At 46.3% G+C, this 21,609-nt stretch overlaps 1 protein-coding gene across 2 annotated transcripts in view; it reads right to left on the minus strand.

The window, feature by feature from the left end:
- Ttc39b (tetratricopeptide repeat domain 39B) overlaps nt 1–21,609 on the minus strand; it is a 99,372-nt gene that overhangs the window by 25,864 nt on the left and 51,899 nt on the right. For both annotated transcript variants that reach the window (XM_006975990.4, XM_042271363.2), the window contains 6 exons: nt 20,575–20,667; nt 12,890–12,997; nt 10,462–10,593; nt 9,504–9,580; nt 4,541–4,608; nt 1,080–1,144 (listed from right to left, as the gene is read on the minus strand). In XM_006975990.4, coding sequence (XP_006976052.1) covers nt 1,080–1,144; nt 4,541–4,608; nt 9,504–9,580; nt 10,462–10,593; nt 12,890–12,997; nt 20,575–20,667 — 543 coding nt within the window. The remainder of the gene's footprint in view (nt 1–1,079; nt 1,145–4,540; nt 4,609–9,503; nt 9,581–10,461; nt 10,594–12,889; nt 12,998–20,574; nt 20,668–21,609) is intronic.

Here is a 21,609-nt window from a genome sequence, read left to right on the forward strand (position 1 = left end):
CCTATAAATGGTCAACTTGATACAGCCTAGAGTCACCTGAGAAGGGGGTCTCAATTATCAAAATTAGACAGGCCTGCCGGCACTACTAACTGCTTCAGGAAGATGCAGGCCGCGGTGGGCAGCATCATTCCCAGGGAAGGTCCCGAGCGGTGTAAGAGAGCTGAGCAGGAAGGAGCCTATGCTCAAGCCAGCAAGCAGTGCTTCTTCATGGTACCCACTTTAGGTTCCTGCTTGACTTCCCTCAATGATGGACTGTGTGTGGCCTGCGGTGTGAGCCACATAAGCCCTCTCTTCCCCTAAGTTCCTTTTGGTCTGAGCGTTTTACCACAGCAACAGAAAGGAAGCCTAGAACAAAGGCCAGCTGGTGGCGAAGGACACTGTTTTTACAAAGCTCACATTTTACACGTAACAGTACCAATTAACGCCAAGCTAACTTTAATAAGCCAAGAAGGACAGTATAATCACTAGAGTAACCATAAAGAATAGAGACACCAAATTATAGTAGTGCTTTTTTTAAAAGTTTTTATTAAAGCAAGCCAAATGTAGTGGCATGTGCTTGTAATCCCAGCACTCCAAAGTCTGAGGCAGGAGAATCACAGGTGTAAAGACAGGCTGTTCTCTATAGTGAGTCTCAAGAAAACATTATATAAATAACAAGATAAATACAAAATATACAAATAATTCTTAGGGGATATAAATAAAGTTTACCTGACCAGAAACTGTGTCTGACACTTTCTCTTCCAGTATTTGCTCTTGGAAATATATGTAAATTTAAACCTCGCTGTCCTACAGCACCAAGTACACTCGGGCAAGAGTCAAGTGCACTGACCAGCACCAGATGAAGAAATCTAGCCATACTGAGTTCATAAGAATTTTGAAGAACAGAACTGAACAGAACAAGAATCACTTTAAAAGCCAGTCTTAGTGGTGTGATAACACTTGACTGTAAGACCAACACTTGGGAAGCTGAGGCAGGAAAATCAAGAGTTCCAGGCTAGCCTGGGCTACAGAATGAGAGCCTATCTTCAAAAATATTTAATTTAATTTCAACTTAAGTCACAGTTTACTTTGAAACTTACTTATATATTTGGTAACTTGTTCTAATTTTGAGTCCACCTTTGATGAAGTTGATCATATTTTCATCCTGAAAATACAATTAAATAATTAGAGCAGTTAGGGGGAAAAGTTAAACAGTATGTATTTGTATAATGAGAAAAAAGTGTGTGTGTGTGTGTGTGTGTGTGTGTGTGTGTGTGTGTGTGTGTGTTGCTGGGAATGGAACCTAGAGCATGCTGGGTAAACAGACATCCTACCATAAGCAGCATCCCTAGTCCCAAATGTATGTTGAGTGCCTAATTTTGAAATCGACACGTGATTCTTGCTTTACATTTGAAATGTGTCGTTCTGTAATTTTCTTAACAAGTTTGAAGGTAGTGAAAATACATTTTCAAAAAGCTTATATTACCTTGTATTTCTAAGGAAGTAATCCTCACAAATTTGGGGGCAAATGTAGTTCAAAGCTACTTCAATAAACATCAGCATCTACTGAGCAACACTTTTCCAGGGTCAGTTGACTACACAAATCTGCTTAAAGGCCATACGTTCCCATCCACCATACACAGTAAATGGGATAATGGTTCTTTCAGCAATCCTTGGACAAGCAGTCTACTTAACATTGTAAATTTTATTCCTGTAAATTTGCAGATCAAAAACCACTGATCTAAATTCTGAAGTGGTTGTCACTAATATGCAATTTGGGGGTAGGGGACCATTTTACTTCTCTTTGCCTGAGGGTTATCAATCATGAAATTGAGGCAGTTGGCCTAGATGAATGGCACTTTCAGGACCAGCATTCTGAAAGAGTCTCCTAATAAATTATACCAAATAACCCAGTGAAGGACAGTATGCTCACGGTGCTGACAGAGACAAGCCTACACTCCACATTTCTAAGGAGAATTGCTAATCTACAGATCTCAGAAAGGTGGCACTTGAGATACTTCTAAAGTGAAAGAGAAACTGGTTTATTCTCATTAGCTATTCAAATGTTTAACATTCCTATTATTATACAAGTCAGTAAATACAAAATTCACTATGCAACTTAAATGTTTATATTCTTATTTTAAGACCTCTTTATTTACACAAGTTCAAATACAAGACAGAAAGAAATTCCCTGGGTTAGATTAAAATCTGATTCAAATAAGGGTATTACACTCCATGATTCAGCAAATATGAAACAATGTTTATTTTGTGCTGGGCACCTACATGCAAAGGCAACATGATGTGCTAAGTGAATAGGCATGCAGTGATGGAGACAAGCACAGACGTCAGGAGAACATAAAGTGGGGCATGACGTCAGCCAGCAAACCCTCCTGGAAGCCGCTGGTGCTTCTAGCACCAAGAAAGGACAGGGAGACCAGGCAAAGGAAGGAAACGCAGTCCAAGTTTGCATGCAAAGGAAATCTCATTAGACACGTCAGGAAGCAGTCAAGGCCACACTGGCATCTGCATGTATGGAGATGAGGAGCTAACACGCAGGCATCTGCATGTATGGAGATGAGGAGCTAACATGCTGGCATCTGCATGTATGGAGATGAGAGCTAACACGCAGGCATCTGCATGTATGGAGATGAGAACTAACACGCTGACATCTGCATGTATGGAGATGAGAGCTAACACACAGGCATCTGCATGTATGGAAATGAGAGCTAACACGCAGGCATCTGCATGTATGGAGATTAGAGCCAACACGCAGGCATCTGCATGTATGGAGATGAGAGCTAACACGCTGGCATCTGCATGTACACAGATGAGAGCCAACACGCAGGCATCTGCATGTACAGAGATGAGAACTAACACGCTGACATCTGCATGTATGGAGATGAGAGCCAACACGCAGGCATCTGCATGTATGGAGATGAGAGCTAACACGCAGGCATCTGCATGTATGGAGCTAACTGAGCAGCTACTGCAGAGAAGGAAGGAACCAAGGAGGAGGGAAACTACCCTGACCCCTGTGATAGGGTCAGGACACCTGAGGACCCATGAGAGGAGAAGCAGGGGATTTCGGGGGAGGCACCAGTGCAGCCTGGCAACCCCTTCCCAATTTGTGATATTCTGACACAGAGCACTGACAGTTCATGAAAGCTATGAGATGAAGAAGCAGAAAATAACAAGGCGAGAGTCTCAGTTCTGATAGAGTTCGCAATCAGAGAATGCAGGGTGAACCGCTGTATAATATAATCAATTCAGCAAAAGAATGAGCACCTCTGCAGGAGCACGGAGGAAGGGGTGGAGCTGATGAGCACCTCTGCAGGGGCAATGGTGGTGGGAGCACGGAGGAAGGGGTGGAGCTGATGAGCACCTCTGCAGGGGCAATGGTGGTGGGAGCATGTTTGATTTCAAGTGCTCAGGTACAAAACAAACTTGTAAACCTAATATTTGATTTGGGAAACACATGAGGAAGAATCCTGGGGCCTCTGTGACTCACATCATGATGTCAATGAGGTGGTGAGATGGTTGTTGTCAACCCATCTGGGTTATGCACAGGGCTTCAGAGAACAGGATCAAAGGGCTACACTGATTCAGTTTTACCGAACAGAATCTAAGCTAACATGTCAACTTGCAGGGGGAAAAAATATCACCACCTCCCTCCAAGGGAAAAAAAAGAAAAATAATTTTCAAAATAATTTACAAGTTTGAGATTGTTTTCTGCTTCCTTATCATATGTACTCCTGTCCCTCATGACAGTCATCACTGGGCCATAATGTAGAATTCACATTTCTAGAAGCATTCGGACACACACAAACATAGGTGACAGATGAAATCAAAGTCCTTCTAAGAAAAGGATTCCTTGACTTCTGAAAACTGTTCTGGTCAGGCATTGTAACCAGCACTTGGGAGGCAAAGGCAGGTGGATCTCCATGAGTTCAAGGACAGCCTGATCTTATAGAGAGTTCCAGGCCAGGCACGGCTACATAGTGAGACCTGATCTTGAGACAAAAGCAAGGAAGGAGGGTGAGGATAGACAGATGGGGTGGGTAAAGATGTGACGGCCAGGAAGAGTGGCTACCGATGCACGAGCAGTTGACGGAGCTTCACAGAAGCAGGTGACCCAATGAGTGATGTGCAGAGATCCCAGCACTAGGAGGCAGAGGCAGGCGGAGCTCTGTGAGTTCGAGGCCAGCCTGGTCTACAGAGAGAGCTCCAGGACAGCCAGGGCTACACAGAGAAACCCTGTTTGAGAGCAGGGGAGGTACTTCTCAGCCCGGGCAACTCTTACCACGCATGTGCAAACTAGAGTCCTCTTTGTTTTCACACTAAGAAGCTTCCTAGAAGTCATCTGAAACAGCCACTAAGTACATCTGAGTGGGAATACAGCTCCCTGGAGCCTTCTTTCAGGCAAACTTTATCAGGATAACAAATATCCTTCATTACCATTCTCAGTCTCAGTGCTAACACACGGTGAGCAACATTTACTATTTTCTGTACAATGTTGGCAGGCTTCCCACCCAACACCAATATTCAGCCAAATGTTCATTACCTGCACAAACGTGAGCGCTGCTTTCTGCAGGAGACACTCGGCGTAACAGATTTCTGCATGCATTTCCTCTATTAAAAACAAATACAATTATATTAAGACACAGTATTGCTCTAGATATTCTGAAAAGACTGGAAGATAAATGAGCCCCAGGGAGACACAAAGGCCTAGATTGCTTCCGTGCTTCCAGAGAAACAGGATGAATTGTTCTTAGTCCTGGCACAGGATTTTCCTCGAACATGTGAACTGTTCAGGGAAGTCATCTTCAACTCCATGCAACACTGACAGCAGAGTGAGGCTTGGACAGAAGAGGAAACAGACTGTTTGAAACAGGGCCTCACTTTGGAGTCCAAGCAGGTCTGGAACTCACTAAGTAGTCCAGACTGTCCTATATTCATAGCAATCTTCCTGCCTCAACAACTTGTTTGGTACTGTGATTATAAGCATGAATCACCATGCCTGATTGAGGAAAACAAAATTCAAAAGCCCTTTTCAAAGAAAAAAAAACTACCTAAAAATAATAGTAGCATAAACATTTAGCAGTTTGTATAGACTGAAAAGGTTCGTTAAACTTATGAATTCTAGCTTCTACACTATGATCATCACGGTCATCATGACGATGATCAGATACACAGTCAACCTGTGAACAGTCACACTCTGTGGAGTTGTAAAAACCTACTGTCCTCTGTGCACAAGTCAGGACTCCTTGGAGACAGCAGCAAAGCAGCTGTGCTTTCCAATTTATGGCACTTTCATACCTGAGCACAAGCACAGGGTGCTCACACAAAGGTGCTATCAAAGCCATGCCCAGCCCAGGGATGTGTACACCACCCCAGACGTGCCCTGACTTCCTAGACACCCATGACACTTGCAGAGATCAGGGAAAAAAATCCTTATGTTTCTACATAAACAAAATCATCAGATTCCTTTCTCCACGGGAGGCAAATTGGTATGTTATTTAAGTAAATGAGCTTGGAGGAAAGACTCTACCACGTGCTAGTTAGTTAGTCCAGAGCTCCGCACAGGCTGCCCTTCCTCTCTGCTGGTCCACTAACAACTCTGCTTTGCTACCGAGGGTTAAGTGAGTATTGTCTCTAGCGCTCACCAGACACGGCGAGCCCTGATGAATGCTGGCAACTGTCGCCATTGTTGCTCCTGGCTCATGTCTGTGCTGCCTGGTAAAGGTTCAGAAGGCAGAGGGCCTTTTCAATTCACGTGACGGGACAACTCGGGGCAGTCTGTGTCACTGGAAACAGCACTGACCGAACTAGATACAAATGTAGGTTTTCCTTCCTTTACACACACATGACCCGTGGGCTCTCTCATATAGACTCAACGTAAAATGTTCGATTTATGAGGAAGTAATATGCAGCTAAGCTCCCCAGCAACAGGCAGGCAGGGTAGAAGCCACAGAAGACGACACCCAGACATCGTGCTGTCTGCACACGTCTAACACGGCCACCAGTCGAGACGGCAGTCTCCACGACACCTTCCCTCAGAGCGTGCCTCAGTTTTCTCAGTACCTTCAGGGGAACTCAAGCCGGCAGCTCATGATCAGTCACCCGACTAGCCTCCTCCTGGGTAACTGTAACCGAGTGACAACTGTCTGGGGTTACTGATGCCAAAGGGCACCTTGGGGAGAGATAGTGGCCAGAGGCAGGTGGGGAAGGGGAGAAGTCAGCACTGCAGAGGACCAGGTAAAAGGCAAGAACGCACAGGTGCCGCTCCTGGGGGGGCGACGGGGCTGCTTTGGTGGGAGCTGGAGGTGAATGAGGGAGGAGAGGGCAGCAGGATGGAGAGGCCAAGCAAGCTGACGCAGGCAGTGCCCAGTGTCACAGCTGGCCTGACTCGGCAGGCGAAACAGCAGGTCCTCACCGAGAGCCGAGCAGAAGGGTGACCAGACCAAAGACAGGCAGACGTGAGAGCAATCTAAAGGATCCATCACAACACAGGGAGGGCACGAACTCTGTAAGTATCTTCCTATCAAATCTCTTTGCGCATCCTAAGCATTACATTTCACTGCCTCCCTGAAGTCTATCTGAAGCCATTCCACAGCAGCCACGGAGGAGGGGAGCAGGTGTGTGTGTTCCACAGCAAGTTCGTGAACAACTCCATCTAGTACACCCATTCCTGAACACAACGAGGAACCTGAGAATGTAAACCAAAACCACCAACACGACAACAAATCCTGCACTGAAGCTACAGTGTCCTGCCATGCCCACTGTCTGGTTAGCGTCAACCTGATGTGAGCTAGACTTATCCAGGAAGAGGAACCTCAAACTGAGAAAATACCCCTTCAGAGTGGCCTGTAGGCAAGTCTGTAGAGCATTTTCTTGATTGATGACTGATGTGGGAGGGCCCCGCAGGTGGTCCTGGGTGGTATAAGAAAGCAGGCTGAGCAAGCCATGGGGAACAAGCCCGTACCCGAGTTCCAGGGAACAAGCCATGGGGAACAAGCCCGTACCCGTGTTCCAGGGAAAGCCAGAAGCCAGTGCCCTCCATGATCTCTGTTTCAGTTCCTGTCTCCAGGTTCCCACCTTGGCTTCCCTTGAAAATGAACTGTGACCTACGAGCCAAATAAGCCCCGTCCGTCCTCCCCAAGCTGCTTTAGGCCATGGTGCCCTATCACAGCAACAGAAAGCAAACTAAACACCCCTCAACATAAAGTCTGTTTGGACTGCAGGAACAGACAAAGGCCCCAGGCATCACATGCAGCTTAAACTACAGAGCTTTATTCCTTCACCATGACTGGCTTACACTGTATAACTTCTTCACCAAAATGCCTCTTAACTGTAAATTCCTTAGTCCCTGAAAGAAATTCACGGTACACTCAAAAGCTAGCTAAGCACAGCCTTTCTGTAGCAGTCTAGAGATGTTCAGAATAAGCTACAGACATGGGCCTGCTAATTTTTCAATAATTAATACCAAGTCCAGATTTCCTTAAATGCAAGGAGGAAAAATCAGAACATAGTCATCAATTTCCCAGATGTGACAATTCAGTGTTTCCATCATCCAGGTAAGATGTTTTCTATTCCCCTACAGGAGAACATGGGGACAGTGGGCAGAGTTGTGGCTAGGGGACACAGACCAGTTTCAATGCTGCTTCCAGAGTTGGTCACCTCGGCCACTTACTCTCTGTGAACGTCAGCTAAACACATTAGGTCGGCTAATGTTCAGGAAAGCAGCAAGAGTGCATCTGCAGACAGAGAACACTTTAAAAATAGAGCAGTATGGCATTTTAAAATTATTTACGCTCACACCAAAAATACCAAGTCATTCCTCCCAAAACTAAGGTTTAAAACTCTCCGATATCACCTTCATACCACACAGAAAAAGGGGAAAGAGGAGTGAGTGCCGCAGGGGAGAAGCCATGTGGACGGTGCTAGGAGGGAGACTACAGAGACCAGAGTCACACGGGGGCCAATTTCATCTCCATGATCAGCTCTGGAAGACTTTAGGCCTACTAGTTCCAGCCTTTTTCTTTTTTTTTTTTTTTTTTGGTTTTTCGAGACAGAGTTTCTCTGTGTAGCTTTGCGCCTTTCCTGGAACTCACTTGGTAGCCCAGGCTGGCCTCGAACTCACAAAGATCCGCCTGCCTCTGCCTCCCGAGTGCTGGGATTAAAGGCGTGCGCCACCACCGCCCGGCCAGCCTTTTTCTTATAGCTGCTTCCAGGTCAGTTTCTAATGAAAAAGAAGACAGTTTCGACTGCCTGCAGTAACCAACAAAATGCCATCTGTTTCTGTCATGGCTGAGTCGACACCGCCCTCCTTCCCAGCAAGTCCTAAAGACGTGATGTGTCACAATCCTCAACTGTAACCAACACTCAAAACTCCCATCATTCAAATGTGCACAACTTCTCCAACGTCCCACACAAGCAAACAAAGCCCCGTGACAAATCGCACTCGAGGTGTGCGGCATACACTTGACGATTCTGACAGCCATGCCTAGAGCTGTGTCTGCTCTACCCAGCTACGGCTGCTTCCAGGGTTTTGTGCTAACTCCCTCTTCCGCAGGACAAGTTTGAAAAGGACGATATGGACACAGATTCTCCTGAGACAGCACCGCTTCTATAGGATTACCCGGATGCTCCTTGGTGGTGGGCCACCCTTCTTTACAGGGCTGGTCAGACCACTTCTCTCCTCATTTTACTGGAAATAGGAAACAACCGGCGATGGTCCTCCCATCTACCTGATCGAGTGCTACAGACATTCCTGGACTCCAACATCTCCATCTGCTATGTGGACGAGCATTACCATTTTTAAAGTTACAAAAACTACCCAGATACAGCAGTGCACGCCTTTAATCTCAGCACTCGGGAGGCAGAGGCTGGTAGATCTCTGTGAGTTCAAGGTCAGCCTGGTCTACAGAGTGAGTTCAGGCCAGTGGGAACTACATAGGAAGACCCCGTTTCAAAAACAAAACAAAAAAAAAAGTACTTTCACCTTGGAAAAATATTAATAGTCTGTAGAAAATGAAACTCTGCAAGGTGGTTAAATATACAGGATTTTGGGAGGAAAAAAAAACCCAGTATCTATAAATAGTATAAAATTTCAAGCCCTGAGTTGCAGTAATTCTACTTTTAGGAAACTGACTCATGAAATACTTGAAAGATATAAAAAGACATGTACAAAGGACTTTAGGGCAGCAATATTTGCTAAAAATGGAAAAATTAACGCTGTCCTTCAGTGAGAAAAAAAAAACATAACAGCATACTGTGGTACCATCCTGTTCATGACTGTACAGCTCTGAACAGATAAAATGCATTAACACACCCTGATGTGGGTCCAGATCACATCGGAGCACACGTGGTCCACTGCTTAAAAAAAAAAATAACAGCAAATGTGTGCACAGCTGAGGGCATCGGATGTGAGTGGCGTGGGGAAGAGAAAAGGAGGGTCCTTCATTTCCGGCTTCAGTGATGAAGGACAGGGAAAGGACAGGGGAGCGAGCTTTCAACACCCTTACCTTCACTCAGCTGTTCCAACGACCCCCGAGACAGGAGACTTGAGAAAGACTCCACAACTGTGCATTTCTTCCTGTATCTGCAGTGAAGAAAGGCAAGGGGGGGGGGACCAGCATCAGAGTGGGTCAGCGTCACTCACTCTCAGTTACGCTGGACCGCTCAGGCCCGGTCTGCAAGGCCAAGCCCTCCTCCCCCAGGCCACGCACACAGTGCCCACCCGGTCCTGCACCGCCAGCCGTGAGCACTCACCCCACCCAGCATGGTGCAGAGGAGCCCACACACCCCGAGGACAAACCTTGCATAAACCTCCCCGCATTTTCCTGGCTAAAAGCAGAATATCTGTGGTAAGCGTCTCCACGGGTGAACAATGGGCTTAAAGTGCACGATTAGGAAAATGCTCTTCATTTGAGGGTTTACAACATAATTACATGGAGATTCATCTTACCCACATTAAAATTCACCAGTACAAATAACAGCTTTCACTAAGGCCTTTTACACGAAGATTAGAGCTTAAAACTGACACTCTATCTCATTTTTATCAACTAAGAATGTCTAAATGCATCCTTAGGCAAATAAAAATTCCCTTCTAAATGTGTGGTTTCTCCCAGATAGAGCAAGCACAGTGCCCGCTTGACCTGACATGGTACTCGGTTCTTAACTCATTTACCTCAAAAGACCTAGAAAGATGCTCTCTGCTCACCCTTCTGAAGCCTCCCTCAGACCATGTATCCAGCAGTGGGTACAGGTGCTAAAGTGGGAGCCATATTATACATCCCCACAGGACTTCTTGAATTCCACTGCATGGAACTGAATTGGCCAAGAAACTCGGAAGTGGAAGTCCTGTTGCATAATTCTGGCCAGCCTCAAACACAGAGACCTTAGTTCAGCAAACTGCATCCACCTGGCACTGTGGCAGGAAGGTTTGGGGTCTCAACTCAAATAATAACTACTCAGTCATACTTCTGGCAGGTTTGCAAGGCGTCCTTCATGGCAGAAATGCCATTCTGGATGTCCTGTTGCTCAAAGGTCATGATAGCCTGCAACACCACAATGGTACTGTATCCCAAGGCATGGTACATGCTCTCCTTGGCCCTGGAGAGAACACAGACAGTTAGTACATCTCAACACAATGAAAGGAAAAGAGACAGAAGTCCGGGCTTTTTCTGACACCAGCAATACCAAACCCTCGCCATGCACGCTGACTTCTGCTCCATAGTTACTGAAATGATACAAGCTCTGAAAGGCCTGCTTTAAAACTCAAGTACGATTTAAACCCACACGACAGAATAAAGTGCTGCCGACAACATGCCTTTCCCTGAATCAGCACAAGGGGGCAGCCTGTAGATTCGGTCCTAGAAAAAGCTTGAAAGCAAACCCATGTTTCCAGTTGAATAGCGGCAGCGTACCATCTTAAAATCTGAAATGAGTGAGGCTTGGCGGCACACAACTTTGATTCTAGCATCCTGAGAAGTGGAGTTCAGAAATTCAAGGTCCTTCTGAGTTTGAGGCCAGCCTGAGCTACACAAACCTCTCACAAAAAAGAAAAACACCAAAAAGGAAATCTGAAATTTTTGCATGACACCTTTAAAACTGCTATCTCCACATGGACCCCACCCTTGCTCACTGCTGCAAGGGGTGAACTGGCCAGGGCAATGCAGGAGAGCTCACCCTGGTGGCGAGGACAAGGGAGAGCTGGCAGGCTGACCAAGCCTGCAACTACGCAGGCCCAGAACAGGGTTCTGTGTTGGCCCACCCCAACATCCACCCCATCTTGGATCTGCTGGAGCCCAGGTGGGGGCAGGGGGCAGGGTTGGTCCTTCAGACACAGGGCAGGAACGGGATGTCCAGAAAGAGTCCCATTGGGGGCTCAGTGTCCATAGTGTAGCAGAGACCGGCTGCCTCGAATCAAACCAAAGATTCTTTGTGATGAATGCCTGCCTGTAAAGATGTATGGATAAAAGAGTTCACTGCGTGACTCACTGTGTCACACTGCAGCTTCCATGACGAGATTTTCCCTTCCTCCCCTTTTTTTTCTTTTTTATCTTAAATTTTATTTTGTTTTATTTTGTGGAGGGGGTTGCAGGGGTAGAGGGTGGATGTGAGGGGACGGGAGATGGGCGGGATCAGGATGCATGACGCAAAAGACACAAAAAAATAAGAAAGTTTAAAAAAAAAAAAAAAAGGCCTATTATGTCCTCTCCAGCCAAAGCCAAGAGGAAGCCAGAGTTTTGTAATCAATTAGGTCATGACAAAGTCTAATACCTGGAACTCCTGATGAAATCCTGAGAGCTGAGGCTATCAAGCTTGGGACGACAGCCTGAGGCTGCTAGTTCCCCTCAAAGCCTCTTATGCTGATTATTTATGTCTGAAATATCAATGTGGGGTTTGTGAGGATGACTCAACATCCCTAGGCTCCATGAAGCACATGCAACATTATTCCTTTCACCTTGGACAGAGCTTAAAGAGCCTTTGTCCTGAACGAGGGCACTGCCCACTCACCCCAGAGTTATCAATGCCAGTTCAAACCTCCCATTCAAGTGGGGTAAAGAAGGAATTTTAACAGTGATAAACAGCATAAAGATAAGAGACTGGGAAACTACTAAATTTATCTTCATCCTATTCTATAAGCGGATGGTAGAGAGGAAAAGGAGATCTGCTAGAAAAAAAGAATAAAGGAGACAGGTAAAGACGCTGAGTCAGAAGGCAAGCGAGCTAGCAAGTGGGAAAGCCCAGCAGACCGGCGGCGAAGGGAAGCCGTGGTCCAGAAGATGGCAGACAAACTCTGAGGGACACCGGTGACCACCTGACGTGAGGGATCCGATTCCCCAACTTCAGCATCAAGTCTCCCTCTAGCAAATTACAAAAGATCTCAGCTTCTCTGAAGCAGAGTCTGAAGACAGGATGGGTTCTGCAAAGTCCATCCCATGCAGAGCTGAGGCCGGTGAGCAGGTGGGGTAGCGCAATGCCACGCCTGCAAAACTCAGTGCTGGTAACTTCCATGGCAGAAGCAGGGGGTCTCAATCACATTCCTAATATCTTAAGTTTGACTTTAGCACTGGGATTCGGCTTCTGCAGTTACTCGCCTGCCCATTTCTAAGGAAACGCTGGTCAGCGATAGAGGGAGCACTCATGTGGAGACTTCGCTTGAGAGAACAGACTCGGGCCTCCAAAATCAGACAACACCTGAGCAAGTGTGGAGACCAATAATAAGCATCAGAAATTTCCTATTGGCTACATCTGAAAAGACATCTCTTTAAAGCTGATTGATGGGGAGGGGTCTCAATCCAATTAGATTATAAATACTGAGGCAGATACTGATCCATTAACACAGGAACATGACATCAGAAAAACACATGAAAAATATCTAACGAGAAACAGAGCTACTTACCATGGACGAAGCAACTCTAAGGCATCTTTAAATTTGTTGCTTAGAAATAAGTTCAATGCCTCCGCACACTCTTCCAGACCACTCTTGAGATCCACCTTGGCTGATGAACTGAAGAAAAAACAAAAAGACATAGCTTTTGTGACTTTTACTACTAGCACCTGTCCCAAGGCGTGGGGGAGGGGACTATGGCAGCCGGCTGCAATTCCCCCTTGGCCACTTCCCAAAGCTGGGGCAAAGGAGCCTCCCTGCCCTCTGCAAGGCCGATGCTCTGAGTCTGTACGAAACAGGTGGGCAGGAGAGAAGGCACACACCCACACGTACTGAACACACAGGTGCGTGGCAGGATGGACAGTGGGTACCCAATTGCCCACATTAAGACTTAAAAACACATAAACCTACGCAGAGGGGAGGGGGGTGGAGCCACAGAGACAACAGTGATTTCATTAATTTTGGGTTTGACACTAGAGCCCAGGCTGGCCTGGACCTCACAGCGATTCCCCTGCCCCATCCTCCCAAGTGCTGTAATTAGAGGCATGAAACGCTGCAGCCCATTTCCAGGCAAGGGCCTCTGGCTGCAGGCAGTGTCCACTCTGGTGTTCCAGCCTCTGGCTCAGCTTCCTAAGTGGTGAGGAGGTGAGGAGGATGCGCACAGCACTGCACTCTCCCTGGAACCATTTCCCCCATCAGCCAGGGGCATTCAAAGATTCCGCCCTGTTCTTCTAGAGGGAAACAGAAAGAGAGAAAACAACGGCACCCCGAAGTACAGTGCTTTGACACGCTGACTCTCAAAGCAGGAGCTTCAAAACCCATGTCTCTCTGACCTCCCATTTCCTTCTGACTCCTTTCTTTCAATCTCTTTTGTAACTGTAGCCCTGACCTTCAACTCACTGTCACCCAGACCAGCCTAGAACTGATGGTAACCCACCTGCCTTGGCGTCCTAAGCACTAGGACTTTTAGGCATGTGCTACCACATTCTGGGGCATCATTTTCCAAGTCCCAACGCCAACTCTGTCTATAACATAGCTGGGCCTCAACTTTCTTATCTGTAAAATGGGAACACAGCCATCTATTTCCCGGGCTGTTGTGAAGCAGAGATCAACCGACAAACACCGCCCACAGTAGGCACTAATTAGATGAGGGCTTGGGGGGAAAGGTCACACACGGTGGCCTGACTCTGATGAGCACCTGACTCTGCACCTGTGATGCAGAGATGCTCCCTAACTGTTCTACAGTGAGGTGACTCATGGGAATATCTGGGTTCGGGGGAGGAAGAATTCCATGCTGCATATGCAGCAGGCAAGAAAGAAAATGAGAGCTATGACAGAAACTAGGCCAATGTCAGAAACATAGTGTCATGGGGGGTGGAATCTATTCTAAGAACAAAGGGAAGTGCATAATCTCAGAAGTCCTGTCCCCTAGCGGGTCAGGTAGAGCCCACCTTTAGTCCCAGCACTCGGAAGGCAGAGGCAGGCAGACCTCGGTAAACTCACTAGTGAGAAGCCAGCCTGATCTACACATCAAGCTCCGGGCCATCCGGGGCTAATCTTCTTTCTTTTTCCTGCTGCTGCGTGCTGCTCGGAGCTTCCCTCTCACCTGCTCTGCATCCCCCTCCCACCCTCAGTTCTCTCTAAGATGGCAGCTCATTATCTACTACTAGGAAATGAGCTGTGACCAGGATGCTCTCCTCGCCAACAAAGAGCCTCCTCCGCATCTCAGCTGCCATCTGGAGGACCCACTCCACCTGTCCTAGGCCAGGGCAAACAAACAAGCCACACCCCTTCAAAGTTGTTTCGTATGAGGTCTGCCTGGAACCAAACATGGCTACTCCCCGAAGAAGGCCAGTACCGCCTACCAAGGGCTCTGGTTTCCTCCTGGAGACACGCACCCTCTCTGCTCCCAAGGCCATGCCACGAATGGAGGTTAACCCTTCAGAGCTCTAAAGCTCTCCCCAAGAATACCTTCCTGATGCCAGAGGTTTTGACTTCATGGTTTCAGTCCTAAGCAGGCATCAGACACACCTTTGAGAACTTGTTAGTGCCTACTGCTGGACCCCACCCTCAAAAGCTTCTGACCCGGGAGGCCTGGCATCGGCCCAAGTGAAAGCCCAGTTCTGCTTTAATTCACCCTCTATACCACTCTTGGACTTCTCTCCCTAAAACAGATATTCCTGACACTGCCTTCTCAGATTAAGAACAAAAATGGCTGCCCATGGCTGCCACATAGAGTTCAACAGGCCCAGGAAACATATTCCCAACCAAACCTATCCAATCAGACCAGAACAATGAGCAAGACTCTTAAAAACAACCAGGCATCTTGAAAGGTTCATCAGCATGGGGTTCCCCTCAAGCCTGGCATGACAGCATGAAAAGAATCTTGAACTAGAAGTGAAAGTAAAAGTCAGTGTTTCCATTCCCCAGAGTCGTTCCCCACCCCATCCCCAGCCCATCTCTGTGGCTTTCACAACCCACAACCTGTTTGAAAGAAACAAGAGGCGATGGTTGCTACGGCATGCTTTGTGTGTGTTCCTGCTCTGTTGAAGTCAACAGCTGTGTATAATCTTGCAAAAGCTCTGGATGATCCACTCACACACTCACATTCTAGACCGGCTGGAGCCCTGCCTGTTCCTGCCATGTATCCTTGGCAAAGTGAAGACTCCGTCCTAGTTCTAATTTACATGATATGCCAATATAAGGCAGAATGGTTATTTCAGTCTTACATTTTTAAAAACATACAAAATAATGTCTAACAAATATCTGGAATGACGCTAATAGTATCCCTTACATCCCAATTCCATTTCTCCCTTTAACAATCACTCAATATGCTTGATTGTAAACGCTGTATGCCTTGTAGTGAATGAGGATCCTGGCTTTGGAGTCAGAGCCTTTGGCTCCATTCCTGACCTTACCCCAATCCTACATAGGACCATGACAAGTCACTTTTCGTCCCTGATTCCTCAGTGTCCTAATTCATAAGATGTATCCAGCAAAAGCGCCCACATTATAAGCTGCACTATTAATACATGTGATGTGCTTAGTGTCTGGGCAGAAGTCCTTGGATAATGGCAGCTATTAGTACCATTATTCTGTTAAGAACTGCTTTCAATAATTCAGAGTCATCTGTTCACATACCCACTCAACTGGATAATACCAAACAACTTAGCACTGACTAGAGCGGGGACAAATCAAATGGAAACATGGAAGAGAAGATGAACCACTTAAAGAGTATGGTCCAGTAATACCCAGTATACCCACACTATTGTGCTATCTCCGGAACCTTATACACCCTGAAACACTGAAATTGTGTTCTTGACAAGCAGTGGCTCTCTAGCCTGCCTTCGTTCCCAGACAATCCAAACAAAGCCCCCTCTTCTCACATTGGCCTCTACTCAAAAGTTCACCACAATCAATGACTTAACCATTTGGGAACCTCACCCTACTATACAGTCTCTGGAATTCTGCCTCCTCAGTGGCCATAATTTCCTTCCTGATGCTGAGACTCCCCCAAAGCAGCCTTCATTAGTAACTGACACTAGTCTGCTTTGTACCCACATGGGCTGAAGTGGTACCCATGCTAGCAAGTGAGGAGTAAATAGATCTGTAAGAGGCTTCTCTCCATCCCTTTAGCCTGAGGCCCCAGATTCCTGCTTTCATGAATTCCTCAAATACATCACAACGACTGTGATACACTTCACCCTTAGGATCTGAAAATGAACAACTTTTCCAGCAGCCCACTTGCATGGAAAGCTATCTGTGTGAAGACCTAAGAGCATGTCTCCTCTCTAACTACGGGGTACAGTAAGAGGATGAGGTGACAGGAAAAGTCTGGGCCAACAAGGAGTCTTCCCCTCATTTTTCCAAAATGCTTAACACAACTACTTCAGCAACTAGTCTATTAAGAAACTGGAGGTGAAAAGCACAAACTGTACAGTAATTTCATCACTGGTGCCCTTTAAAGATACCAGTAATAAATACAAACTCAGAATTTCAGAGCCACAAAGTATCTTAGCTGGCAGCCATGTACTTCTCTAGGCATCAAATCCCTCTATGGGAAGATTTCTCTCCTATTTCTAGGTTGAGGGAGAATCAAAAGAAACCAGCACCATCGAAATGATTTGACACTAAACAAACAAGAGGGCCAATCACCAGGGCAGAGGGAATCACAAAAGGGCAGAGCACCGGGGTGTTTGCCTTCCAACTACAGCTGCAGCACCCCTATCAATTCACGGGACATCTAGAGCTTCCTGTTTGCTAACTGGTGATGTGTTTGGAGGAGCAGGCAGGTGTCTGTGAGGAGGGTCAGCTGAGGAGCGGCAACACAGGCAGTAAGCTGGTTACTTCCTGTGCCACCAAATACCAGCCACGCCCACGGACTTCTGAAAGGCTGGAGGCTTCACTGACCTCACTAGAGTATCTTCTGAGGAAGAGGATGGGGACATTCAGCTTTGCTAAGGCTCCCAAATCTGCAAGTGTTAATACCATAATAAAATCATCTCTACACCATTTCTCACATTTGATCTGCACATGTTCCTGGGTGTTTATCTAACTTTTCCTCTTCTCAACTCCGACACATGCACAATTCTCACTCATTTTTACTTAAGCAAACTAAACAAGGAAATAACTCTCCCTCAGGCTTGCTCTGTGTCCTGCCATGGTTTCTCTGCTAGCCTGCATCTGGAATGTCCCCAAAGACCCACGTGTTAAAGTGTTGGTGTACAAAGGTGTTATCTGGGGATGGTAAAGTCTCTAAAAGGTGGGGCCCAAGTGGAAGATCTTTAGGTGATGGACAGATGCCCTTAAAGGGGACTGTGGTGCCCTGGCTTCTTCCTCCGGTCTCCATCTCTAGCCATGGTGCAATTGCTCTGCCATGTACATGATGTGCAGCTCATCATAGGGTCAAAAGCAGGGGGCTGGCCCATCACGGACAGGAAACGCCAGACTTGAGGTTTGGGAGACACAGAAGCCTTTCTAAGTTGACTGCCTTTGGTAGTCTTTATAGTAACAAAAGCTGACTAACACACCCTCCCTCCCTGCCTGCTGCAAGAACTTCAAGAGTTGACATCTGTCACCAGAACCTGGCTCCTGCCAACTCCCTCCATTCTCAACAATTAACCACAAAATGCAAAGGACATTCATTTCCCAGTCTGCATCCATGCACGCCTCTTGACATCTACCTTGTAGACTAGATTCTGGAATTCACCCACCCTCAAGTCCTCATCCCTCCCCCACATCTGTGGCTCTCGCTAGAACTCATTCTCTCAGCAACGCTCCTCTGTCCTGGTCACCTCTCCCTCCAAACACTCCCTTTTTTATTATGCTGTCTCTAGAAACAGCATTTGTGGTCGGGCGTTAGTTAAGATTCCTGGGCCACAGCCTCAGTCCAGCTCTGACCTTATTTACCACTGCATTCAGTTCTTTTCAAACACAGCTTTATAAATGCTAACGTGGTAGTTACCTAGGAAACAGAAGAATTAGAGGATAACTATGAGAAGGAAATATTTCTTTCTAGGAAAAAAGCCCTCATATTTCCAAGAGCAGGAGCATTTGGAATTTTTAAAAAGTAATGTGGAAAATAATTTAAGATTATTACAAGTTATTTCCAACTTTATCTCCATTCCTCCAATCCCTTCCATACCAAGACGATTCACCAAATTCATAAGTATAATGAACACACTTGTAATAGCTAATTCCAAATGTGAAATCTAAAATGAAGACCCGATATATAAACTTAAAAGCTCCACAAACCTGTAAGTAAGAATAGAAAATACTAAATGAATGAATGAATGAATGAACAAACAAACAAACAAACAAACAATTTTAGCCAGGCCATGGTGGAACATGCCCTTAATCTCAGCACTCAGGAGGCAGAGGCAAGGCGGATCTCTGTGAGTTTCAGGACAGCCTGGTCTATAAAATAAGTTCCAGGACAGCCAGGGCTACACAGAGAAGCCCTGTTTCAAATATCACGGGTATTAAGACAAAACAAAAATGCCTTGAAACTCATAAAATAACAACAGCTTGGGGCTAAGGAAACGCTCAGTGGGTAAAGGACTCAGCAGGGGTTCATATCCCCAGGACCCGTGTAAACCCGGATGCAGTAAAGCAGGAAGTGGACACAGGCAATCCCTCAGAGCCTGCAGCCGGTCGCCTGCAGTGAACAGCTGACAAAAGGCATCCTGTGTGACGCGGACAGTGAGGAATGACACGGGAGCTTGTCCTCTGACCTCAGCACACACACCACGGTACACTAGTGCGCACATGCACGCTCGCGCGCGCGCGCACACACACACACACACATCACACATCACACACACTTTAAAAAAACCCAACTTACATGTTCAGAAACCTGTTAACTTAATTCTAGAATAAATTAGAAAGGACAATGATTGGCAAGTAAATATGATATTGTAAAAATACCTATAAGGAATGGATGATACAATGCTGGGAGATGGCTTAATAGTTAAGAGCACTGACTGCTCTTCCAGAGGACCTGGGTTTAATTCCCAGTACCCACATGGCAGCTCACAACTGTCCAAGATGTGACACCCTCACACAGACATACATTCAGGCAAAACACCAATGCATATAAAATAAAAATAAAAAATTATCTTAAAAAAAAGAAGAAAACATAATGATATATAATTTTAAAAAACAGACTACAGAACATTGTGACATGATCCCAATTTAAACAATTTAGTAAATTTAAGAAGAGTACAAATACTGATATTACATCCCATTCTCTTTGTGCTTTCTGTGGCTCCTGAGTTTTTACAGCAGATACATTTCTTAAAATGTATTTTTAAGCCAAGGTCATGAGAAAATAAAAGGAAGAAAAATAATAGTAATACAACACGAGTTTTAAAGATCTATTATGGGTCAGGTGTGGAGCCCACTCCTGTAATCCCAGAACGTCATGCAGAAAGATCAGGAAATTCAAGGTATTCTTCAGCCACATAGCCAATTCTAGGCCTGCCCAGCTACAAACAAACAAAGCAAACCGTTGTGGGATATTTTGATCACGCTCTGACGCTACCGAGACTGCCAATAAAGTTCACTTTGAATCAGAGGGCAGAGCTAGCTAACTAGACGATCAAAATTAGCCATAGAGATTTTGGAGGACCAAGGACATATAGAGATACAGGAAGAGTAGGTTGGGGCTTAGAAAGAGTCTCAGCCTTTTCGGATCGAGGAAGGGGAGAGAGAGGAGGTCACTGGTCCCTATTCTGCCACTTCTCTGATCATTTGGGTTCTTACTCCGATATCTGACTCCCAAGTTTTTATCAATAAAGATAATAATCAGATAAACACTTCAGCAAACAAAACCAAAGTTTTACAGTTTAAAGATAAGCCAGTATCTTTACCAAGCCTGAAGAGCCGAGTTCAATTTCCCGGACCCACACAGTGAAAGGCGAGAACTAACTCCTGCAAGTTGTCCTCTACCCTCTACAAATGTGCAGTGGTCCTCACTCTCACACAGCGTGCACACACACAAAGCAATGCTTTTTTTTTCTTTCTGGAAACAAGAAGCTGTGTCCCCGAGTGTAGTTCAGTTTCGCTCTTACTACCCTGCTGAGTCCCCTTGCTGCATCCTCTTCTCTAACTCACGAAACGGACGCTCTGACTGCCCAGGCCCACCGCACCTCACTGGTGTACGACAGTCCCCTAAGAGTCCCCGGCAGTCTCCTGACCTGCCCACAGCAGATGCTCCAAGCTGTCTGGATGCCCGTTTGGTGTCACACGGTACGAAGTGAAAGCCGCTTGTTGCCATGTCCGAGGGAGACCTGTGGATTAAAAAGCAGTGAGGGTCTCAGTTCTTTGTTCTGTGAGAAGGGGCTGCACAAGCGTGAGAGCAGAGTGCACACCAATACACACCTGTCAATCATTTTCTAGAATGCACCTCTACTTCAACTTAATTCTGCTTCATGCTAAACATTCCCGAAATTAAACCACTGGGAGCCGGGCGGGGGTGGCACAAGCCTTTAATCCCAGCACTTGGAAGGCAAGCAGGCAGATCTCTGTGAGTTCGAGACCAGCCTGATCTACAAATCGAGTTCCAGGACAGCCAAGGCTACACAGAGAAACACTGTCTTAAAAAAAGAGAAAAGCCACCAGGAGACTTGTTTTCCTTATATTTTAACATGCAAACAACACACTGAAGTCACCCACAGCCTGCTATCTTTTGCATCCTTTTTCTTTACTTCTTCCCCTCCCCCTCTTTTTTGAGGAAGGGGGCAAGGATAGGCAGGGGCTGGCTACATAGTCCTGGCTGGCCAGAACTCAGTATGTAGATTATGTTGGTCTCAAACTTGCAGCAATCCTCCTGACTCTGTCTGCCAAATCCTGGGATCATAAGCGTGTCTGTCACTGTGCTTGACCCAGATCATTCGTACGCATGTATGGTCTTCCGGGATTTTTGGTTTTGTTTTCAGTTAGGGTCCGTCTCCAGGTAGCCAGGCCAGCCTCAGGCTCACAGCAATCTTCTTGCCACGGCCTCCCAAGTGTTGAGATTACAAATATGAGCCACCATGCCTAACTCAGACATTTCTCCCCAAGTGAAGCTATACATATTTTATTACAATATTTATTAAATTCATAAGGCCGAGCTGAGACAGCAGCTACCCATCTTCTTAGGATGTTGGGTTTTGCTGTTATTGTCTAATGCACATGGGTATTCTGCCCGCATTTATGTCTGTGTACTACGTGTGAGAGCCTGGTGACCCATA

The sequence above is a fragment of the Peromyscus maniculatus genome, chromosome 2, assembly GCF_049852395.1.
Source record: "Peromyscus maniculatus bairdii isolate BWxNUB_F1_BW_parent chromosome 2, HU_Pman_BW_mat_3.1, whole genome shotgun sequence".
NCBI classification, from domain to species: domain Eukaryota; kingdom Metazoa; phylum Chordata; class Mammalia; order Rodentia; family Cricetidae; genus Peromyscus; species Peromyscus maniculatus.